The sequence below is a fragment of the Poecilia latipinna genome, unplaced genomic scaffold (assembly GCF_001443285.1).
Source record: "Poecilia latipinna isolate Pla-1442-1.1 unplaced genomic scaffold, P_latipinna-1.0 Scaffold0, whole genome shotgun sequence".
Taxonomy (NCBI): domain Eukaryota; kingdom Metazoa; phylum Chordata; class Actinopteri; order Cyprinodontiformes; family Poeciliidae; genus Poecilia; species Poecilia latipinna.
Genome location: NW_015112616.1, coordinates 1,779,404 through 1,799,847, shown reverse-complemented (window position 1 = coordinate 1,799,847; position 20,444 = coordinate 1,779,404). Strand labels below are relative to the sequence as shown.

Below are 20,444 nucleotides of genomic sequence, written 5' to 3'. Positions count from 1 at the left end.
TGCGGTGACTGGCTCAATTTCTTCTTTGCTTCTTGACTGTAAACATGTACAGCTTCCAAAGCCAATGGCTGCTGCAGACACACACACACACACACACACACACACACACACACACACACACACACACACACACAAACGCACAAACGCACAAACGCACAAGCTCTCTCTCAAACTGTGGTGGAAAACGTAAACACTTTTTGTCAGAGTTGCTCATTGATTGAACCGATTCACACTCCTCCGTACAGCCAGTGGACGTGTTCATGCGCACAAATGTATAAGTTGTGTCGTGAAAACAGAAAGAAAAATCAAGTGCAGTAAATTAACTGAGGGTTTCACTGACAGTGCTTTGCAATATAATGAGACCATGAATGTCACATTTGTTGTGCACATTTTTTCAGGACAATTTCCTTCTAAAAATGTGTTAATTGCATCATAGTTTTGTGTTCTTCACACCTGGACCAACTTTCACTACAGTTACAGCCACTGAAGAAATAAGGCTACTACTGCAGAAACAAGGATCGTTCATAAAATCAAACTGATGGATTACGATTAATAAAATAGTTTTGAATTGAATTGAATCGAGGTGGACAGCCATATTTTGGTTGGTTTGCACCTGTGTCATATCCTTTCTACTTTTAGATGAGGGACTGATCATTGTTCTGTGAGATCTTTCAAACTTTGACTTTGCTTTAAAAGTCACAGATTTATCTTCAGCCTTCCTGAGTGTTCACAGTGATCGTCATTCACTTATGTTCAGTATTCGTGACGTTCTTTGCTAATTATGTTTCTCCTAAGGTCTATCAGTTTCCTACATTTTATTTAGGGGTAAAGAGAATAAATCAAAATGCAAGCCACACTTTGCAGATGTTTATTTGCAAAAACACCATGATTTTCCTTCCATTATTTGGGTTAGTCTACACGTAAAAAAAAAAAAAAAAAAATGAAGCACACAAGTTAAGTGTCAAAAAATGTGAAAAAATTCAATGGGTAAGAGGGCCTTTGAAAAACTATAGGATGATGCTTATTTTTCCGCCAAAATATAAAAGTACATTGTACGTGTAATTAAGGTTTTGTGTTAACTGATGTTTACTTCTGTCCATTGCACCGTCAGCTTCCCTTCAAAGATGAGCCAGCATTTAATCTGGACTTGCCTCAATATTTTCACTGCTATTTCATGATGTACATCAATAGCTTTCCATTATACGAAATGGGCAGACTCTGCAGCCCTCTTAGATTCTGTTATGGAGCAGCTAATGCTTTATGCCGCCTCAGCATTGTTGTGCCTACAAAATCAATTAAGTGACTAAATGGGCCAAATGCAGCTCAGTCGTGAAAACACAGGATGCAGGTGTGTAGCCACTGTAATACTTTAAGTCGTTTTTATTTAAATATTTTCTTTCCCTTTTTGAAATGCAAAAAGTACATCTGTTGTGTGTTGAACACACAAATGCAATATAATCATTGCCTTTGCAAGGACAGCCGCCCTCCCAGACGAGCCTTGATGCTGTGTGTATGAAAAATAATTTCATTACTTCACCGTCTCTGACTCGCTGTTGAGTCAGGTCGCCAAGTTTACCCACGGGGTGAGAGGGAGGGAGGGTGTGCTGTGAGCAGGAGCTGGGGACGGTGGAGGGGAGGCGGGACGAGGAGAAGCTGGTTGTCCATGTCTGCGCAGCGCATCCATCCTCCACGCGTAAAGGAACGCAAAAGCGGAATCTTCAGGCTTCACAGACCTCTGCAGGCAAACAGAGACTGGAACCCGCTGTCCGAGACCACGTTTGATCCAATTAAGGTGTCGCCAGGCTCAGATGTTTCGATGAATTTCTTCGGCAAACTACCAGGCTTCCTGCTGATGGTGCTCCTCGCAGCGCAAGGTAAGAAGAGACTGTGCTCCTTATGTGATCGAGACGCAAACAAGTATTCCTGATTATCTCACAGGTCCCCAGTTTTTTTTTTCTTTGTAAAAAAAAACAAAAAAACAATAACGTAAGAAGTCAACTCTTCTGCTCTCTTACGTAAAAATGAATGGTTTTGTATTTTACTCTGAATAAGCATACATGGAGAAATAAGTTGTAAGGTTTTCTTTTTGGCAAAAGTTAACTTCAGCTCAGGAGCCACGTCGTGCTGCATTTCTCACAAGAAGGGATTCTGACGGTGACAAATAGCTCCAAAAGCGAGTTAGGACATCCTGAAATTCCTCTGGGAGTTCAGGGGCGCAGAAGCAACACAATGAGGACAGGTTCTCATTTTAATGCAAGATGTTCTGTCCCATTTAGAAAGCATGCAGGTAGTATTTTGTATTTCTGAATAAAATCATGAAACCTGGCAGCTCCAGGTTTGTTTATGTAGTGCTGCTCTTAGAGCTCTTGATAGCTCAGACATAAGGTCTGAAATGAAACTGGAACTGGGAGTAGTCTACCAAAAGAGACAAACGTCAAGGTGATGAATCTATTGTTACTTAAACATTTATTGCTTTCGTATAAAACAAACGTCCATGCCCAACATGATGACTGTTTTATATCTTAATATCTGTCCTGCTGCAGTCTTTTATAGCAGTTTTATAGGGACATGCCTTACAAAACTATCCATGTCCTCTGAACACTTTTTCCACATTTTTAAACACTAACCTCATTGTGTTTCATTTGATAAATGAACACAACGTGTTGCACATTAAATACAGTGAGGATGAACATTCAGGTCCTTTTAGTTTATACTTTTTAAAATCACCTTTTGCAACATTTACAGCTGCAAGACACACTTCAACCAGCTTTTCCGTTGGTAAATAAAAAGATCAGACAGATTACATGAAAAGGGTCTATAGACATAATTTTTCAAGTTTTCCCATTTGGTAGGACCGAACTTTGACTGGGCCATTTAGATATATCATTATGTTGTGACTATAACTGTTCTATTGTTGCTCTGGTTTTTTGTTTGGGGTCTTTGTTCTGCTGGAAGGTGAGTTTCCATCTCAGTCTCAAGTCTTCTTAAACCTTCAATACTTTTTATTCCTAGACTGCCATCAATCTTTCCCTCAACTCTTAGAAGCTTTCTTGTCGCTGCTGGAAAAAAACAAACAAACAAACAAAAAAAAAAAACAGCATCATGTGCTTTTTTTCAAACAAATTTTATTCTTGTCACTCTTTCATGAAGGCCACATTTTAGATTTTAGCTGAGAAAACATTCACGCTGGCTTGAAACTCATACTTTATGACTTTATGAATGACTTCAAACAGGCTGTTTATTTTCAATACTCTACAGCGATGCTGGGTTAAAATGACTGAAATATTTCTGAACGAGCGACTCAGTCAAGTTCTCCAAAGAGGTAAAAAACACTCATTTGCAGTTTTTGCTAATGGTGTCATGATTCTTACCTTAGTTTAGGTTTTCTTTTGTGTTTTGATCATTTTCTTGTTTTTCATTTATGTTTGATAAGTATTTCCTTAGTCAGTTGTTTTTTCAGTGTTGGAAAGATGGCCATTTTAGTTAATTCCTTTAGTCTCTTCTTGTGTTTTGTTCTTTGTACATTTGTGTTTATTTCTCCTAGATGTGTGTTAATATTTTGCTCTTGTTGTGTAGTTCCTTTTGAGCTTTAGTTCACCTCCCTTTGTCTTAATTAGTTTCTCTTCTTTCCTGCTTTCATCCTTTGACAGCTGTATCACATATTTTTACATTTTTACATTTTTTCATGTTGGTTGTCATATGGCTGTTTTTTTTTTATTTCTAATATGCCTGATTAGAAAAAATGTAGGTATGACCGAATAGATAAAACCTGAAGAAATCTGTAAAACAGAAAATATGTTTTCACAGAGCAAAACAATTTCTCACCTATACTTGATCATATTTTCTTAGACATTCAGTGAGTTGTCAAGGGAGATAAAAAATAATATCCAGACGTGAGAACTGCAATAACCATTTACCTTGGCAGAAAAAAGGGACATTGCATTAGCAAGCTAAATGAAAAGCTTACATGAAAATGTCAAGAGTAATTTTATGTAAGATGTGAGAATAAACCATCAATAAATTAGCTGGTGTTTCTTGATGCACAGATTAGAGAAATTTTGAGCTGCAGGCTGAGTTCTTACTTTGTACATATCATGTTTTTACTTTATGTTATCCTGTTTGCGATGTACAACTCCACAGATCATACAGGTTGTTTTTGGATTTTCAGAACGGGACAGATGTGTTATTTCTTTCAGTTTCACACATTATGTACTGAGCGTCAGTGTAATTTTTTTTAGTTTCAAAGCCCTGCGTGCGGCTGCAAGTCTGTTCCAGATGTGGTGCCTGCAGATGTCCCATTGGGAGCAGCATTAAGTGCTTCTATGTGCTCATGCCATGTCTGCTGTGTGAAAGTCAGTGTCTTCTCACATCCTGTAACCTGACACAGAAACGTAGTTGAAGGTAGGATTGGTTTCCTTTACACAATCTGTGGGATAAACTCTCCCGACTTCCTCTTTCATACTCTTCTGTCATTCTCCTTAGCGTTACAGACTTGCTGCGGGTTTGTCCTTGAACTCAGAGAATCTCAGAAGAAAAGCGATGCCTTGAAAGTGCGACAGTGTCAGTGCTCTCGGAGGAGGACAGATTTTGCTCAGTAGAGATTAAACACAGTTTTTCCTCAGTGGAAGTTTTTAATTTAGCACTTTAGTGGGAAAAAAAGGAGAAACAAATAGTGTATTGTGTTGTTGCTTTGTCCTTTTATTCGTCAATCTCTATTGTGTCATTTTCAATAGCAACCGTTCATTCAGAGGAATTACTTCAAAATATCCACTGATATACATACTGTATACACATTCACTCCCAGTGGGGATGTGCTTTGTGGGCTTCAAAAGGTATTGTCTCGTTCTATCCAGGATCTGGTGGTTTGTCCCCAAAACAGAGGAGATGCTGAGCCGCGGTTCATGGGATTGGGGTATTTTATTTAAAAATAGAATCTGACTGAAGTGGCTCAGAGGAAGGGACTAAGAGACTCGTTAAATACGGAGGTGTTTGTTGGAAATATGACATTCAAATCAAAGTTTCAGCCTGTGGGACAGATTGGCGGCGTGCATCAGCATATTCTAGGACAGGATGGGTTCCTTCAGGTCTGAAAGGCAGTGATTAGAGATAGACTGCATAATGCATTTCCCTGCAGCTTCTCGCCTGCATCATCTCCAGCACAAAATAGCTGAGGGAGATGTTCAGCCACGCCTGCATTTTTCCTCATCTAATCCGCATTGTAGTTTATGCTTAACCCCTTACCTCACTTCACTGTGCATTTTAATAGGCTGTGGCTGCATGTTAACTGTGCAAAGAGGATCTGCCTCCGCCGAACTAGCTGGGCCCCAGAGAACAGGAGCTGCAGGTTGCTGATAATTAAAATAAAAAACAAACCAAAACAAAACGCACAACTCATTAGAAGTGAATGCTTTGAATCTGCTGCCATGGTTGCAGTTCAAGAATCAGACGGATATTTTTCTTTCAGTATCGTAGAAATGATTTTGATCGAGTCTCTGTAACGCTTATCAAAGCTTTCTTGTGTAGGGTTGTCTACCCTCGTCCTGCTATCACCTACTATATTGGCTCCAAAGACTTAAATGCTCATCTGAGCTTTGCTGTGCACTACAGAAAAGCTCTCTGGTTTCTCTCCCAGAAGCAATATAGTTGCATTAAAGCCTGACAGGCAACCAGTGTGTGTGTGGCTGTGAGGCAGCTTGAGGATCCTCTTAACGCGATTGTCATGTGATTATTGCAGCCAAACGCTGGTGCACACATGGTGTGTAGCCACCACGGGCAAACAATTTTTTCCACCTTCCTATGGACGGGCTTAAACATCATGGTGCCCTCAGACCTAAAGACCCAAACTCACATCTTCTTCAAGACTGTCAAACTCCTCTAGGACACCCTGCTCTTTTATGCTGGGAATTGCGTGGGGTACATTTCAGGATGGCATTAAAGAAAGTAAAAAAGAAAGAGTTTTTTTGTAGTTTTTTTTCTAAATGAGATGCCTTAGATGGCGGCCAAACTTTTCAGCTCCTGTTCCTTAAATAGCCTGTTAAAAACAGTTGCTTTCTTTGCATATAAATCCTGCTGTCAGTGAATTTATTCCTCCAGAAAAACATTGTTTAAACGTCAGCCTTTGGTTGACAAACAAAAATATTTTTGAAACTCTCATCCTTTTGCATCTTCGGTCTCCTTCTGACTTGACTAACCTGGCAAATTATATGTACTCTTTAATCTTTAATTCATAAAGATATAAATCACATTTTTTAAAGGAGTTTTGTCTAAACTGTCTTCAGTTTTCTCAGTATTCATAAAAATATCTAGTTGGCTTTGATCCGTGTGAAGTTTGCAACCTCTATGTGTTTTTTTTTTTTTTTAAATATGTTGTTCTAGTGATGGTTGTGAGAACTCCTGTTGAGTTCAGAGAATAGTGATGTTTAAATACTCATATCTCAAGATCACAAGCTAATTATCTCATTAGCCTGATATTATTACACATTTTCTAAGATAATGTGGTAATCTGCGTTTTTTTAATCTCTGTCTAACAAAGCTTGTCCTCTTGTGATAAGATCATAATTACATTCTGCTCTCCAGAAATCAAACGTCTCACTCTTAGAAGTGGATGGCAGATTGATAAATGCAGCAAATGATGGAAAATGATGGAAATGTTAAGAGGGAGCAGAAATGGTAATGAGTAACATGCAGTTGAAGAACAACAGATCTATGGATGACCTTTTTTTTTCTTCTTTGACTCAAAAGATCTAAGGTCTCCAAGCACTGGAAGAAGTTAAAAAAAAAAAAAACTAAATTTGATGCAATCAAATGAAACAGGGTCACAAAATCCTGAGTCTGCATATGAACCCTGTGATCTTTTTGTCTTTGTGATGAAACATAATAATCATCATAAAAACAGTGAAAGACTAAAATGAATAAAACAGTACAATATTCTGAGCTAAAGATCCACTGGCTTTGCACATAGACTGACTGCATATTTTGCCTATTCTTCTTTGCAAAACGCACAGATGGGCGTCTGTGTAATAATTAAGAGATTTGGAGGCAGATGCACTGGATTTTGAAGGAGTGTCATTTATTGTAGTGCTGCCACTCTTAAGAATTTATGGACATTAATTTCAAAACTCAAAGCAAATTAAAGATCGTGGGTGTATGGTGATCTGCGCTTTCAGGAGGAGACTCTCAACATGTGTGCAGCAAAGTGGAAAAAAATAGGAAAAAGAAAGAGCTTTGGAGACATTGAAAGGATTATACAACAAAGACATCTGCATATCTGAAGATCTAAAAACAGGAGCAAACTTTTGTATTTGCTGTGACTTTGAGACTCAACATCTTCCCTGAGTCCTGATTCAGTCAGTTTGACTGACAGATGTGATAGATAAGCCTGATCCATCGTCTCTCGAAGACAGATATGACATGTACGGATTCCCCGCTGGTGTTTCCATGGCTCTGCAGGGTTTACGCGTTTTAAACAGGCTTCTGATACATTACTGTAAAAAATCTCTTAATTTGACTAACCCGCTTCATAATGTCTCAAAGTTTGAAAGGTTAAACATGCACAGTTAAATTTTACATTATGTCTACCCTCCCTTTTATCTGCAAAACAGATGAGCTGTCAGTGTTTATAAATGACAGTGTTGATTTCTTCTTCTTGTCCTTTCAGAAAAACAAAACATTCACGAACTTGAGAATCAGTGCTAGGAAAACACATTTTAAACTCTAATTGCAGCTATAATCTGAACATTTGTTTCAGAGCTTGAATTGGCTGGATCAGTTCGCAGAGTTACTAACTAGTCCTTTATGATAAAAACAACAGATAGGTTGAGAAAAATATCTGCAAAGATGTCAACAAAGATGTTTTAGAATTTACAAATATATATATATATATATATGTATTTTTTCCTTTTAAAATCAGAACACAGGTTGAACTGTTGAATTGCAGGAATAATGGCATTAAAAGGGAGCTGTGCTCACAATCATACAATTTACTAGGCCGTAAATTAATCAGGCTCTCCTATATGAAGAGTCTCGTACTGCAGCTCGTGCTCATTTGGATGGTCATGGCTAATGCAGTAATCACCGTGGATCCTCTTTTGCGTCACTGAGCGTGTCAAAGTCAGGCCATCGAATCCCCTGGAGAGGAGACCCATGCTATCTGGCTGTTCTCTGCACGTTTCTGCTGTCAATTTTCTCCTCCTATCTCCTCGTGCCACTGCCTCCCTCTGTCTTTGTATCCCCTCTCCATATACTCTCGCTCTCTGTCAGTGGTGTATTTTTGGAGGGTAATTAGTTCCTTCAGACTGTCCACCACAGGCTCCCAGGCTCATCCTGTTAAGCGCATGTCTGATCAAAGAGTCTCCCACAGGCCGTGGGTCCTTCTGCAGCTCGCTCCTCCTGAAGCCACGAGAGAAACTAACGCACTCACTGTTTGTCTTGCTAAGTCTCAATCAGTGTTGCTTTTCCTTAAAGAGAAATGCTTGATTGTTTGGCTTGGCTCCAGCCGCTCCAGAACCAAGACCTTTCAATTTGACATCATAAAGAAGGGGAAGGAAAACAAGAAAAAACTTGTTTTGTAATTTGAAATGTGACTCTCAGGCTAATTTCATGTGATTTTCATCATCAGAGACAAAAACAGTTCTGATCAAAATGATAATGTGTTGAAATCTGAGCTGTTAAGAGTGACGATAAAGATGATTATGATAAAGAAATGTTTGACAATCTGTCTCCTGAAAAATGTATGTTTTAAAGTTAATAACAGCACACTAATCACCGACAGAATATTATGAAAATCATAAAGCGTCAGCATGGAATGCGGTTTCTATCTTCTTTTGTGTTTAATTGTAATATCATCTACAAAGCCTACATGCTACAGTGAGTTAACTAACATCAGTTTCAGTTTAAACTATAAAAAAAAAACTAAATCTCTTCACGATGACAACTGAGGTGCCAAAGAATAATATAAAAATGTATATATTAAAATTATTATGACAGACATATTAAATTTCAATGTCTTGCCATTTTAAAAGACTCAGTTGATGTTATAAAACAATTCAAATCGTCAGACAGGCCAACTAAGTATTTTCTTACATAAAAATGTGTTAATTCAAGACATTAATAAATTGATCAAATGTAATCGCATAGTCTAAATGAAAAACACTGCTTATTGATACACCATTACAGTATTTCCTGCCTTGCTTTTCAGTGTCATATGAATATATGTAGCTTCAAGTAAACAGCGTTAGAACAAATTTCTTTATTTATCTGGTACTGTGGTTCCCTGAATGAGCTCTTGCATCACTATGCAGATGCTCTGTCTGCATTTTTGAAAATTCACTTTTCTTCACACGCTGAATGCTTAGAGTAGTAGAGTAAACATAAGACCTTATTTTCTCATTATTTTAGCTTATTCTTTGATTACTCAGAGGACTCTCAGACTATGCATGTATTTATTCATGCATGAGCAGGTTTCAAATGCTTGGTTTTGAATTACTGCACACACTTAAGCCTTACTTTACATATCAGGGAAATGTAAGCAGGAAAAGTTACACACAATCATCTGAAGGGTAAAGGAGAGAAAAGGTTATATTTAACACTCTTAATCCTAGAATATTTAAGATTGTCCCTTAAAAAATAAAAACAAGTACAGGGAATTAGGGGAGTTACTGTTCCAAGAGAGGATTTCTTTTTTTTTTTTTTTACTTTTTCTATGCAACAAAGAACAAAAGGTCCAATTAATTGACTGATTATAATTGCCCTGGATTTCCCTCAGCCAATTACAGGCTTTACCAAGGTTCTGGCGCAGCAGCAAATCAGCAAGCGGTGGGCAGTTTTTAAGGCAGGTACCAAGAGCTGAAATTACACAAGTGTCTCCAGAGAAACGTCATTTTATTAAAGTTTTAAGGAGCAGCTCGCCTCAGCCAGTGACCTCAGGAAACTTATAGACTTTACAGCAGCACATTAATGAGATGTTAATGGTTTTAGTTCCCTTATTGCACCAACAATTTTTATTTTTCAGTTTTTTTAATTGTGACCAATACGTCTATTACACAAGGTTTGCTGAAAGTAGTTGGTCTACAAAGAAGTACAGTGATAAGAAAGTGATAATAAAAGGCAAAATAAATAAACTTATCGCAACTTAAATTTTATGGTTAAAAATGTGGCTCCAGCCATTACACAAGCTTTACCAACTCGGCCAAGAAAAGTGATGATTTCTGCCAGAATTACATCTGACGCTTGTTTGATAATTATAATGTTGACTGGGTGTGGATGAGGGAAGATCCCCCATAACTTCAAACTTGTGCATTGAATTCCTATTTTTAAAATGCTTTGAAAATGTTAAAATTAGGGTGATGGCAAGGAGCCCTTTTAACTTCAAAGACTTGGAGTTCGTCACCAAGACAAATCATCATGGAAGCATTCGAAAACCAGGTCAGAAATTATTTAAGATTTTTGAGAAGGGAAAAAAAAATAATTTAAATAAATACACAAGATCTTATTTTCAAAACTGATGCTACTTTTATGTTGTTTTATTAGCTTTTAAGAGATGCCTGTCTCATTACTTATCGCAAACAAGCTCCTTTGTTGAATAAAATTCAAATCAAATTTTACACCAGATTAAATTTGATTGTTAAATTAGTGATATCAAACAGCTACTGCAAATTCTGCTGCTTGATGCAGAACCAATGGATTCTGCTTTCGTCCTTTTTGGTGGCCTGCATGTTGCCTGCAGTCATGTGATCTTATTGTTTGGTTTGCTCAGGCATCATAATGAAACTGACCCCCCCCTGAGGTGAGCTGAGGCTTGTTGTAACATCAGAGCTCGTTGTTATCAGACCAGATCTGTGCAGATTCACACAGTTCATCTCTTAACGGACTTTTCTTGCTCCGGCAAGTCGGTCACTTTTTGAGAACGTGAACAATTGAACTGATTCAGGATGTCTGGAAGATGCTCATCACGATACTCTCATTAGAAATGCTTACGACTTTACTGTATGAACAGCGGACATCACATCTATTTCAATACAAAGGTTCCTCTAACATTGTTCAGATTTGATTAAAGTGAACTTCTTCAGGCAGCCCAGTTTTATCTGAGAATGCTTTGGTAAACATCAGCCATATGAGAAGAATAATAAACCCAACACTGCTGGGAATAAGACCGAAGCCAACCACACAAAAAAAGACTGTTTTGTTTTTGTTATTTTTTATACTATTCATGATGAAAGATCTTAACTGCAATTGTTTTGATGTTAAACAAAATCTGGCTACACCTTTACTTCCTTCAGTTGACATTAAAGACTTTTATTTTTAATTATAGCTAATACTTTCTTTAAAAAAAAGAGTAGTGTAAGCTGAAGTACTTTCAGCATTTCCTCCTTATATTAGTATGAAACATGATGCACAATATAAGATTGTGCAGAGAAAAGCATGATAAGTAAAGGAGAATATTAAAATGAATCTTTTTGATTTGTGTAGCATAAATGGACTCAATAATAAATTAATGTTTTATTTAGTTGTTTAAAAAAACTCTTTAGTGACTGTTTATATCTCTGCAAATCAAATTTGATCTCCTTATCATTTTTATTAAAAAATGTTCATCTCTTTACTGACTCACGCAGCAAATAAAGAGCCTTTTTTGATGTGAAAGCCTTCAATGATATGCACATCTCTACTTGACTTGAAAGGTATGATGGGAAATTTCATGTTTAGATTTTCAACATGTTTGTGTCTTACACGCAGAAGTGATTTTGTTCAAAGACACTAAAAGGCAAACAGATGGTATTCAGTGTCGAGTTTAGAGAACATAATCAAGGGGTTATGAACATATTATAAAAGTTAATTAGATCAGATTATTTTAAAGTAAGAGTTGGAGCTGAGAGAAGCCCTGGTGGATCCGTCTCCAGAGTTTATAACTTTTCTCCGGTGGCGTGGCTGCATGCTGTCCCAACATTTTCTGCTCAGACAGACGCAGGTCTGTGTGCCACCACAAGCATTACTTGTGACAGTTTTTCATAATCTGATCGTCGGCTCAGTCTTCACCTCTGCAGAGGCTGTTTTTCCTGCTTTGACTGAAATCCTCTACTGATAGAGATGGACAGTTCAGCAGCGAAATGCTCTGTCACACCATCGTGCAAGAAAAGAGAGAGAACAGACCTTTTTCTGTCACGGTTTTAAATGCAAACATATCACATTAGAAGAGACTGTTTGGCAAGGCTTCACATAAGAACTTCTATAATTGAGCTCCATTTTTAGACTTGTTTAAGTTTTTGTCAGATTTTAAATAAAGTCATCATTAAATTATCAGCTGAATTCCATAAATTACCACATGAGTCCTAACATGGTCAATATGTGCATAGCTACTTGTGCAGGTGAAGTAAAAGGATCGATTTGTTATAGTGTACAAGCTGCTCAATTTCTCCTAAAATAAACTGAAACAGGTGCAGCTTGGACACAAATGGTTAGAGTGTGTGTCAGTCTATTGTCATTACTGCAGCATAGTAAATCATAACAGATCTTACTGACTGACGGTTTCAAGGGAAAGATGAAGTAAAGATAAGGCTTTTTTCAATGATTTTGTTGAGAAATTTTGGGGAATAAACAAGGAACCTCTCCTGCAGAATGTTGTGTTTTTCCACACAGACTGATAATAACCTTTATTTACCAAAAGCAGCAAGCTAAGCAGCAAGCTCAGCACCTTGCCTGCTAAGAGAAGAAACATTCCCCACCTGCACTGGCCTCTTTACACCACCTCCTTCCAGTTCAGTGTTTTATCACTTGTTTTTAAAATGTTCTGTACGGGTATTACGCTGTAGGAATAAACTGGAATCGATCTGATTTGACTGAGTAAGAAAAGTCTGCTGAAGACTTCATAGAGCTCAACTTATGCTCTGACTTTCCAATGATATCATTACATACATTTGAAAAACATATTTACATACATGGGGGCGAATAAATAATTGTTTCCATTTTCACGCTCGGACATTAAATCAGATTAAACTTTTCATTTTTAGGTCAGTTCCGATTACCATTTTTAAAATTTTCTAAATGTGAGAATAGTGAGTGAGACCTTTTTTTTTTTTGTAAATTTCTATTATTTTCTTTGAAATAAATAGTTTTGCATATGTTTTGTCAATTTTTGGGGAATTACTTGTCAAACTACCAATTTATTCAAACATTTTTGCTGCCCCTCTGCAAGCTTCTCACAATAGTTTTCTGAAACTTTGCCTATTTTCTCCTGATCAGGTTTGTTGGCACAACTTTTGAGCTTGTTGGACCAAATGTTTTCTATTTAACTGAAATCAAGTTTTTTTAATGGACTCATCAAAACTACATTTTGGTTCTTTAGCTACTTTGAAAATATTTTGGTAAAACCATAAGGGTCATCGCCCGCTGGCGGAGCCATTTGTCCCCAAGCCTCACCTTCTGGCTTTTATTGAGATGTTTCTTCAGTATTTCTCATATCAAATTGTTTCCCTTATGACGACATCTACAGTTTGTGAAGTGCACCGGTGTTGTTCTCAGCCTCAAATGGTCATGATGGATAAAAAAAAACTGTAATTTTAACAGAACGACGGTTTATTTTTGCCAAACATAACAACTCTGTGTTTCTGTTGTAGTTGTTTTTATTTAACTTGAAAAAAAATAACATCAAAAGACAAAGAAATATATAGATTTTATAAGGATTTACACATCATTGACCACCATATATGTATCAAAGTTTCATCAGCTTCTGCCTGTTACTGTCTCATATACGTGGGAAATGTAACCTTGATGTGAGAAAATCTTCGACTCCCTATAATAACTTTCTGTTTGCAGACACTGAAAATAAATCTGTTTGGAGCGGTGACCTTTCTGCAGTATTAGTGTCAAGTTTAATTTACTGGCACTGATAATCACAGACGGCTCCACAAAGCCCCACTTTGACTCAGTCAATGTAAAGTGGCAGTTTTTTTTCTTCTTTTTGCCATTTTCGCTAATCTTCTGTTAATTTTTTCAACGTCGTCACCCTCTGTTTTTTTTTTTTTTTTCCAGGCTGCTTCTCATCCAAGGCAGAGGACAGATTATTCCGAAGGTTGTTCCGAAGATACAACCAGTTCATCCGACCTGTGGAGAATGTGTCTGATCCAGTTACGGTGGAGTTTGAAGTGTCCATATCACAGCTTGTTAAAGTGGTGAGAACCCAGAATCATCCATCCGTCGGCTCCTTGATCTGTCATAAATTATTTGTTCAGCATTTATATTCTTTCTATAGGACGAGGTGAATCAAATTATGGAAACTAACCTGTGGCTGAGACATGTAAGTGCTGCTGTGTTTTTTATTCGCTATGTTTTGTGCTGTTTGAGTTTCATCAGCATATCGAGTAGGGCTGCAGAGATACACTAGTCTCACAATACAATGCGATACGTGATATTCTGCTCACAATACAATTTGTATTGTGAGCAATACAAATTGCTCACAATACAAATTGTGAGCAATACACAATTTGTGTATTGCTCCCCCACCAAATCCCCCTGAAATCTTTCAGGGGGACTTTGGTGACATTTTGTGACTGTCCCATAGACTTGGATTTAATTAATTGAACTGATGGTGTAATGCTGGCGTAATAAATGTTGTTTTTGTTATACATTTGCTTTGTTTAATTGTTAATTGCGTGGCTTTTTGTATTTGGTTATGCAGAAAAGAAACCTTTTTTGCCTTATTCACTTATATTATATAATGTAATTTATCTATTTCATTTCATTATTTAATTAATTGCAACAGATTGTTTCATTTTTAATGTACATGTGCAACTGGGTAAAAAATGTCCTGTGTGACAGCTGTCATTTAATTCATGTGGATCTGACATAAAACTCAAAGTAGGATTTAACATATCGATATTCGCAGATGAAAAATCGAAAAAAATATCACTAAATATCGTAGAATCGTTAAAATTACACAGCCCTAATGTCAACTGTTTCTGTTTTACTACCCTTCAGGTTTGGAACGACTATAAACTGAGATGGACCCCTGTTGAATTCGACGGCATCGAGTACATACGAGTCCCATCCAACAAAATCTGGAGACCGGATATTGTCTTATACAACAAGTATGTTTTGATAAACAGATGATAGGAGGATTACTTTTTTGTCTTCTAAAATTGTGTTATAAAAAATGTTAAATAAGTCTTAAATACAAACCAATAAAAACAGCAGGATAAAAGACGTAGGCCAAGTATTCCACATTTTTTGTTTGTTTGAGACTGGATGGTATTTTTTTCTTGTGTTTGCTACGTTGTCAGTTGTCGGCTCAAAATCCTCTGACGTTTACAGTAAATGTAGTAACCTTAGAAATGTTCTCCCACAGTGCTGTTGGTGACTTCCTTGTAGAAGACAAGACCAAAGCTCTGCTGAAGTTTGACGGCACCATCACTTGGGTCCCCCCAGCTATATTCAAATCCTCCTGCCCAATGGACATCACTTACTTCCCCTTTGACTACCAGAACTGCTCTATGAAGTTTGGGTCCTGGACCTACGACAAAGCAAAGATCGACTTGGTGCTCATTGGCTCAAAGGTCAGAAATTAAAAAAGAAAAAAAAAATCTTGGATATATCTTGTATTGTGTTTTTATACATACTTTTTAGTCAATATTTTTCTACTAGCATTAAAAAGATGGCTCATGTGATTGTATAAATGGACAAATCCCACCAATGTAAGTGAAAAATAAAGCTATACCAGATTATAACATACGACTTCTGTTGCTCTAACGCTAAACTTTTCATGTTATTGCAGAAACAGCTCACATTATACACAATATACATATTTGTCACATCCTACCAAAAACATTCCTTAAAATATCGATTTTATAATCTTTTACATTATATAACATTTTACCAACATGAAAAAATATTGTTGTACAATTCAGCTTTCACATTGTTAGAAAATAATAAGTGTCTGCCTTATAAGGATGTTAATGATGCAGATCAATAATAGAGAAAATGTTTTGTGTATTGGAACCGATTAAGTTTGATTTTGTGTGGAGACATAGAGAGATTTTGTTGTTATTCATCAGATTTGATATGGCAATTTCTATTGCATCAATATTTGTTTATTTCTGACACATATGCAACACAAAAATACCCTTGAATTGTTAAATATTGCCACATTTCTAATGAAGAGCTTCTTTTTAAACTTACATTTTCCAGGTGAACCTGAAAGACTTCTGGGAAAGCGGGGAGTGGGAGATTATTGATGCACCTGGATACAAACACGACATTAAGTACAACTGCTGTGAGGAAATCTACCCGGACATCACCTACTCCTTCTACATCCGCCGCCTGCCTCTTTTCTACACAATCAACCTCATCATCCCTTGCCTCCTCATCTCCTTCCTCACAGTGCTGGTTTTCTATCTGCCGTCAGACTGTGGGGAGAAGGTCACCCTGTGCATCTCCGTCCTGCTCTCCCTCACTGTGTTCCTGCTGGTCATCACTGAAACCATCCCCTCCACGTCGCTCGTCATCCCGCTGATTGGAGAGTATCTTCTCTTCACCATGATTTTTGTAACTCTGAGTATCGTCATCACCGTCTTTGTGCTGAACGTCCACTACCGCACTCCTATGACTCACACGATGCCCGAGTGGGTGAGGATGGTGTTCCTCGGGGTGCTGCCCAGAGTGATGCTGATGAGACGGCCGATTGACCAGAGCTGCTCGTCACCCGCCAGAATTACAGGAGCGACGGGAGGAGGAGGAGTCACCGGCGGAGGCATTAAGAAGAGAAAGACCAGCGTAGGAGGAGGAAGCAGCTCCGGAAGTGTAAGCGTTGGAGGCATAACTGGAGGCATGGCGTGCCCGCCGCTGGATAGTGGCGGGACCTCCTCGGCTGGCGGCTCCATGAACTGTGTGGAATATGGCGATGTTAACCGTGACCTTAACCGCGACATGACCAGGAGGTGTCCCTACAGGGGCAAGGAGGTGCCGACTCCCGTTCCTCCACCGATGGTCCCTCCACCTCCTCCCCAGGCAAACCCGGCTCAGGGGCCTCCGGAGTCAGAGCCCCCGAAGGCGCCGAGGCCTCTGAACGCCTCGTCGCCTGTCAGTGCTGTCGTTGCCTTTTCTGTGGTGTCGCCGGAGATCAAGCAGGCCATCGAGAGCGTGAAGTACATCGCAGAGAACATGAGGACACGCAACAAAGCCAAGGAGGTACATAAGCAGGCCTTTAGTTCGGCATGCCTGTTGATTATTTATGTTAGTATTAAGTTTCTAATCCTAATTACATTCAAAATTTCTCTCTAGAGAAGACCTAATAATACTGTAAAATGAGTATGCAGTAGCTGCCTGTTAAGTCGTGTGGAGTGGGAACAGGCCTCTGGGCGACGGTTGAAAGTTGATGCTTTAAAGTGATGCTGCACAGATTTTATGTAAGAAAACAGTAATGCATCAATAACTCACATAATACAAAATCCATAATAAATATCTCTAGACCAAGTCCAGTATTTGCATGTATAAATTTCAATTGGCATTAAACCAAAACAAGTAGTTGTACCGACATGATCAAAACTTTAGTTTGATGTTAGTAATTAGAAAAAAGAAAATACATTTACATTTTAGTAAACAGTATGTCTTTCCAATCCAGTGATAAGCTTTTTAATCAATGCTCAAGTATTTCACTTTTTGTGGATTTCCGTCTTAAATACAAGCAGTTTTACAGATCTCTCAAATTGCTTCAGAAATATCATGGCGACTCATTATCCTATAACATAAGACAATATTATTTATGACATTTTCTCGTGGCTTTAACAGTTCTGTGTAAACTACTGTTTCTCCAGTTCTGGATTTACTGTTTTCCTGTGAAATGAGAGTAAAAAGTGGAAATCAAACAGAAGGGGTCAGGTGTTTCTTCTGCTTTTTAATCCAGTGGTGACTGAGGTGATGTGTGTGATGCTGAAGGCTGTAACTTATGTCTCAACTTAAGAGCATAAATACTTTGTGACAGAAAATAGGAAGAAGTGGCATTAGGTGAACTTGCTTGCTCATTGATCAGGTACTTGATGCTTTATTTGTCAGAACACCAAAAGCCAGATCTCTGAAAAAAAGTTACTAAATTTATTACATTTTTTGTAACAAAGATCAAGTTTTCTAACATGAAGAAGAATGTGATCTCTAAACAAAATTCTGATTTTATAATATAAAAAAAAACACATGTTGACCTTTTAGCACTGAAAAGAAAAAACGAATCACCTAATCTATTAAATACTTTTTTCATGATAGCGTTTCTTAAGGGGAAACCAAATAAATTAATAAAATTTCTCCTTTTGCCATATCCTTATCCAATAAACTGGACTGTTATCATTGCAGCATACAGTATATGAATTCACACATGCACTGATTTACTGCCCTTAATCTGTTTTATATTGTTTTGGGACCAAGAATCTCTACATTTAAGAGACGACGTTTTGTTCTCACAGTTTGCATACAGAAGTGTGTGTTACTTCTGCGTGGTTAGTAAAATTATACTTTTCTTGGTAAACACTGTAGAAAGCATTTCCCCTCTGCTATATTTGGAGTTTAAAGCTGCTTGTTCGTTCCAGAAGCGGGGTTTTGTGCCCGTCGTCCTCACTTTCTGGATAGTCCTGATATCTTTGCTGCGTCGCCTCCATCCTTCCTCAGCAACACGCATCTTTCTTCGAGGCTTGGAGAATAGCTAAACTGCTTCCTCAAAATGCATAATAGCATTACAGTCACTGGATAATCACAAGCTTATTTTGCACACCTGAAAAACCAGATATAGCTCCGGGAAAAATGCTCTATTCTCTAGTTGGACAGCTCTAAAAGGCTTTCCAACTAACAAATAACCTAAAAAGTAAAGTTATTCCAGAAATATTTTCTGTATTTGATATTTTCTGTTGCCAACACTTTCTCCGTAAGCCTTTTATTAACCTCAAGGTAGTTTTTTTATTTTTTTTATTTACCTCATGTTTTTTTATGAAACTTTTTTCTTGACTGCATCTGCTTTAGATATTAGTTTCCACACGTTGCATAATGCCCTTTCCGTTCTCTCTTCAGGTGGAGGATGACTGGAAGTACGTTGCCATGGTCATCGACAGGATTTTCCTGTGGGTTTTTGTGACAGTGTGTGTGCTGGGAACTCTGGGACTTTTCCTCCAGCCACTTATAAGCTTCTTCAAATGAAGAACTTGTCTTGCCTCTCTTTTTCCCCCCTGCTTTACTTGTCTTACTGATAATTTCTTTACACCTTACTTGAGTTACTCTGGGAAATATCCTGCACTTAGCAGTGTCAAAACAAGCACAAGAACATTGTTGTTCTTCTTTTTTTGGCTTCTGTCACTTCCTCTCTCTGTGTCTGGGGTGCCATCATCAACCATCCTTTTCAGCTCTCTTCTGTAGATTTCCCTAGACTGAAACACACCTCTTTATTCCTCATCTATTTGCCCTATTCCTCATCTATTTGCCCTTTCAGCTGCCAATTCAATGCTATAGCAATGCTGCCATCTTGTCTCCTCACATATTTTCTGAAACCTGATTTCCTCGTCATCTCCCTTCTGTTTATTTTTTTTTACCTCTCCAGTGTTTTACTTTGAGCTCCCACTGGAGGCATCTTTCCACTGTAGTCTTCTTGGCGTAGCCGCTTAGATGTCAGTTTCCAAGAACTCTTTGGAAACACATTTGAGTAAAAAGAAGAAGAAGAAAATGACTTCTTCTAAATTACCTTGCATTTAGCTGTTGTAGGCCAGGTCAGTAAACCACAATCTGGTCCAGTAATGACACCAAGTTGGGAATTATAGCACAATGTGATCTTTTCTAGATATGATAATGATATAGATATGTTTTCCGATACAAGATAATGATCTGTTTATCTATGTTTTCCTTGTAGAGAAAAACAAAAGCATAATGCATGCTGGCCTCTAACCTTTAACCTTTAACCTTTAACAATGACCAGTATATTTATATGTGCACAGGATATGAATTCAGGACAGGAGTTTGCAGTGTATGGAGGCACTTTTAACCACAAAATGTACAACTGAACCTGTAAAATGACTTGAAACAATAAAACTGTTTAATGCAAATTATTATAATCAGTGACATTTTATGTTTTTGGTTTTCATTATTGTATTTTCTCTTTTTTCTATCTTTTTTGTTATATTCAAATAGCATGTACAGCTCATAAAGCTGCTGATTTTTTTTCTTGTGAATCTGCTGTGATGCTTATTTTTCCAGGTCTATGCCCAAAATATCTCCAGACAGAAACACATATGTTAATATGAAATATGATAGTTTTCCATCTTCTTTTGCAGATGGTTGCAAGGTGTAGAAGCGTTCTTCTATGAATAAGATCTGAGTAGCTGCAAGCTGGTCTCTCTCACGAAAATCTTCCTCTGAATTTCCAAGCTAGAATCACTTTGTCTTTTTATTTTTAAAGGTTTGTTTTGTTTGTAGGCTCTTGTGGCCTTTGA

At 37.7% G+C, this 20,444-nt stretch overlaps 1 protein-coding gene across 1 annotated transcript; it reads left to right on the top strand.

Moving 5' to 3' along the window:
- Window positions 1-1,607: 1,607 nt before the first annotated feature.
- Window positions 1,608-20,071, top strand: LOC106946822 (neuronal acetylcholine receptor subunit alpha-3-like). The gene is made up of 7 exons (XM_015031503.1): window positions 1,608-1,874; window positions 14,023-14,162; window positions 14,243-14,287; window positions 14,968-15,077; window positions 15,335-15,542; window positions 16,174-17,172; window positions 19,036-20,071. The coding sequence occupies exons 1-7, from the start codon at window positions 1,664-1,666 to the stop codon at window positions 19,159-19,161; spliced, it is 1,839 nt and encodes a 612-aa protein (XP_014886989.1). The 5' UTR covers window positions 1,608-1,663; the 3' UTR covers window positions 19,162-20,071.
- Window positions 20,072-20,444: the final 373 nt, after the last annotated feature.

Excerpts from the sequence above, each read along its gene's own strand:
- LOC106946822 (XM_015031503.1), top strand. The coding sequence starts at position 1,664 with ATGTCTGCGCAGCGCATCCATCCTCCACGCGTAAAGGAACGCAAAAGC. Across the intron at positions 1,875-14,022 it reads GGTGCTCCTCGCAGCGCAAG|GCTGCTTCTCATCCAAGGCA; the intron begins GTAAGAAGAGAC and ends TTTTTTTTCCAG. Across the intron at positions 14,163-14,242 it reads TATCACAGCTTGTTAAAGTG|GACGAGGTGAATCAAATTAT; the intron begins GTGAGAACCCAG and ends TTCTTTCTATAG.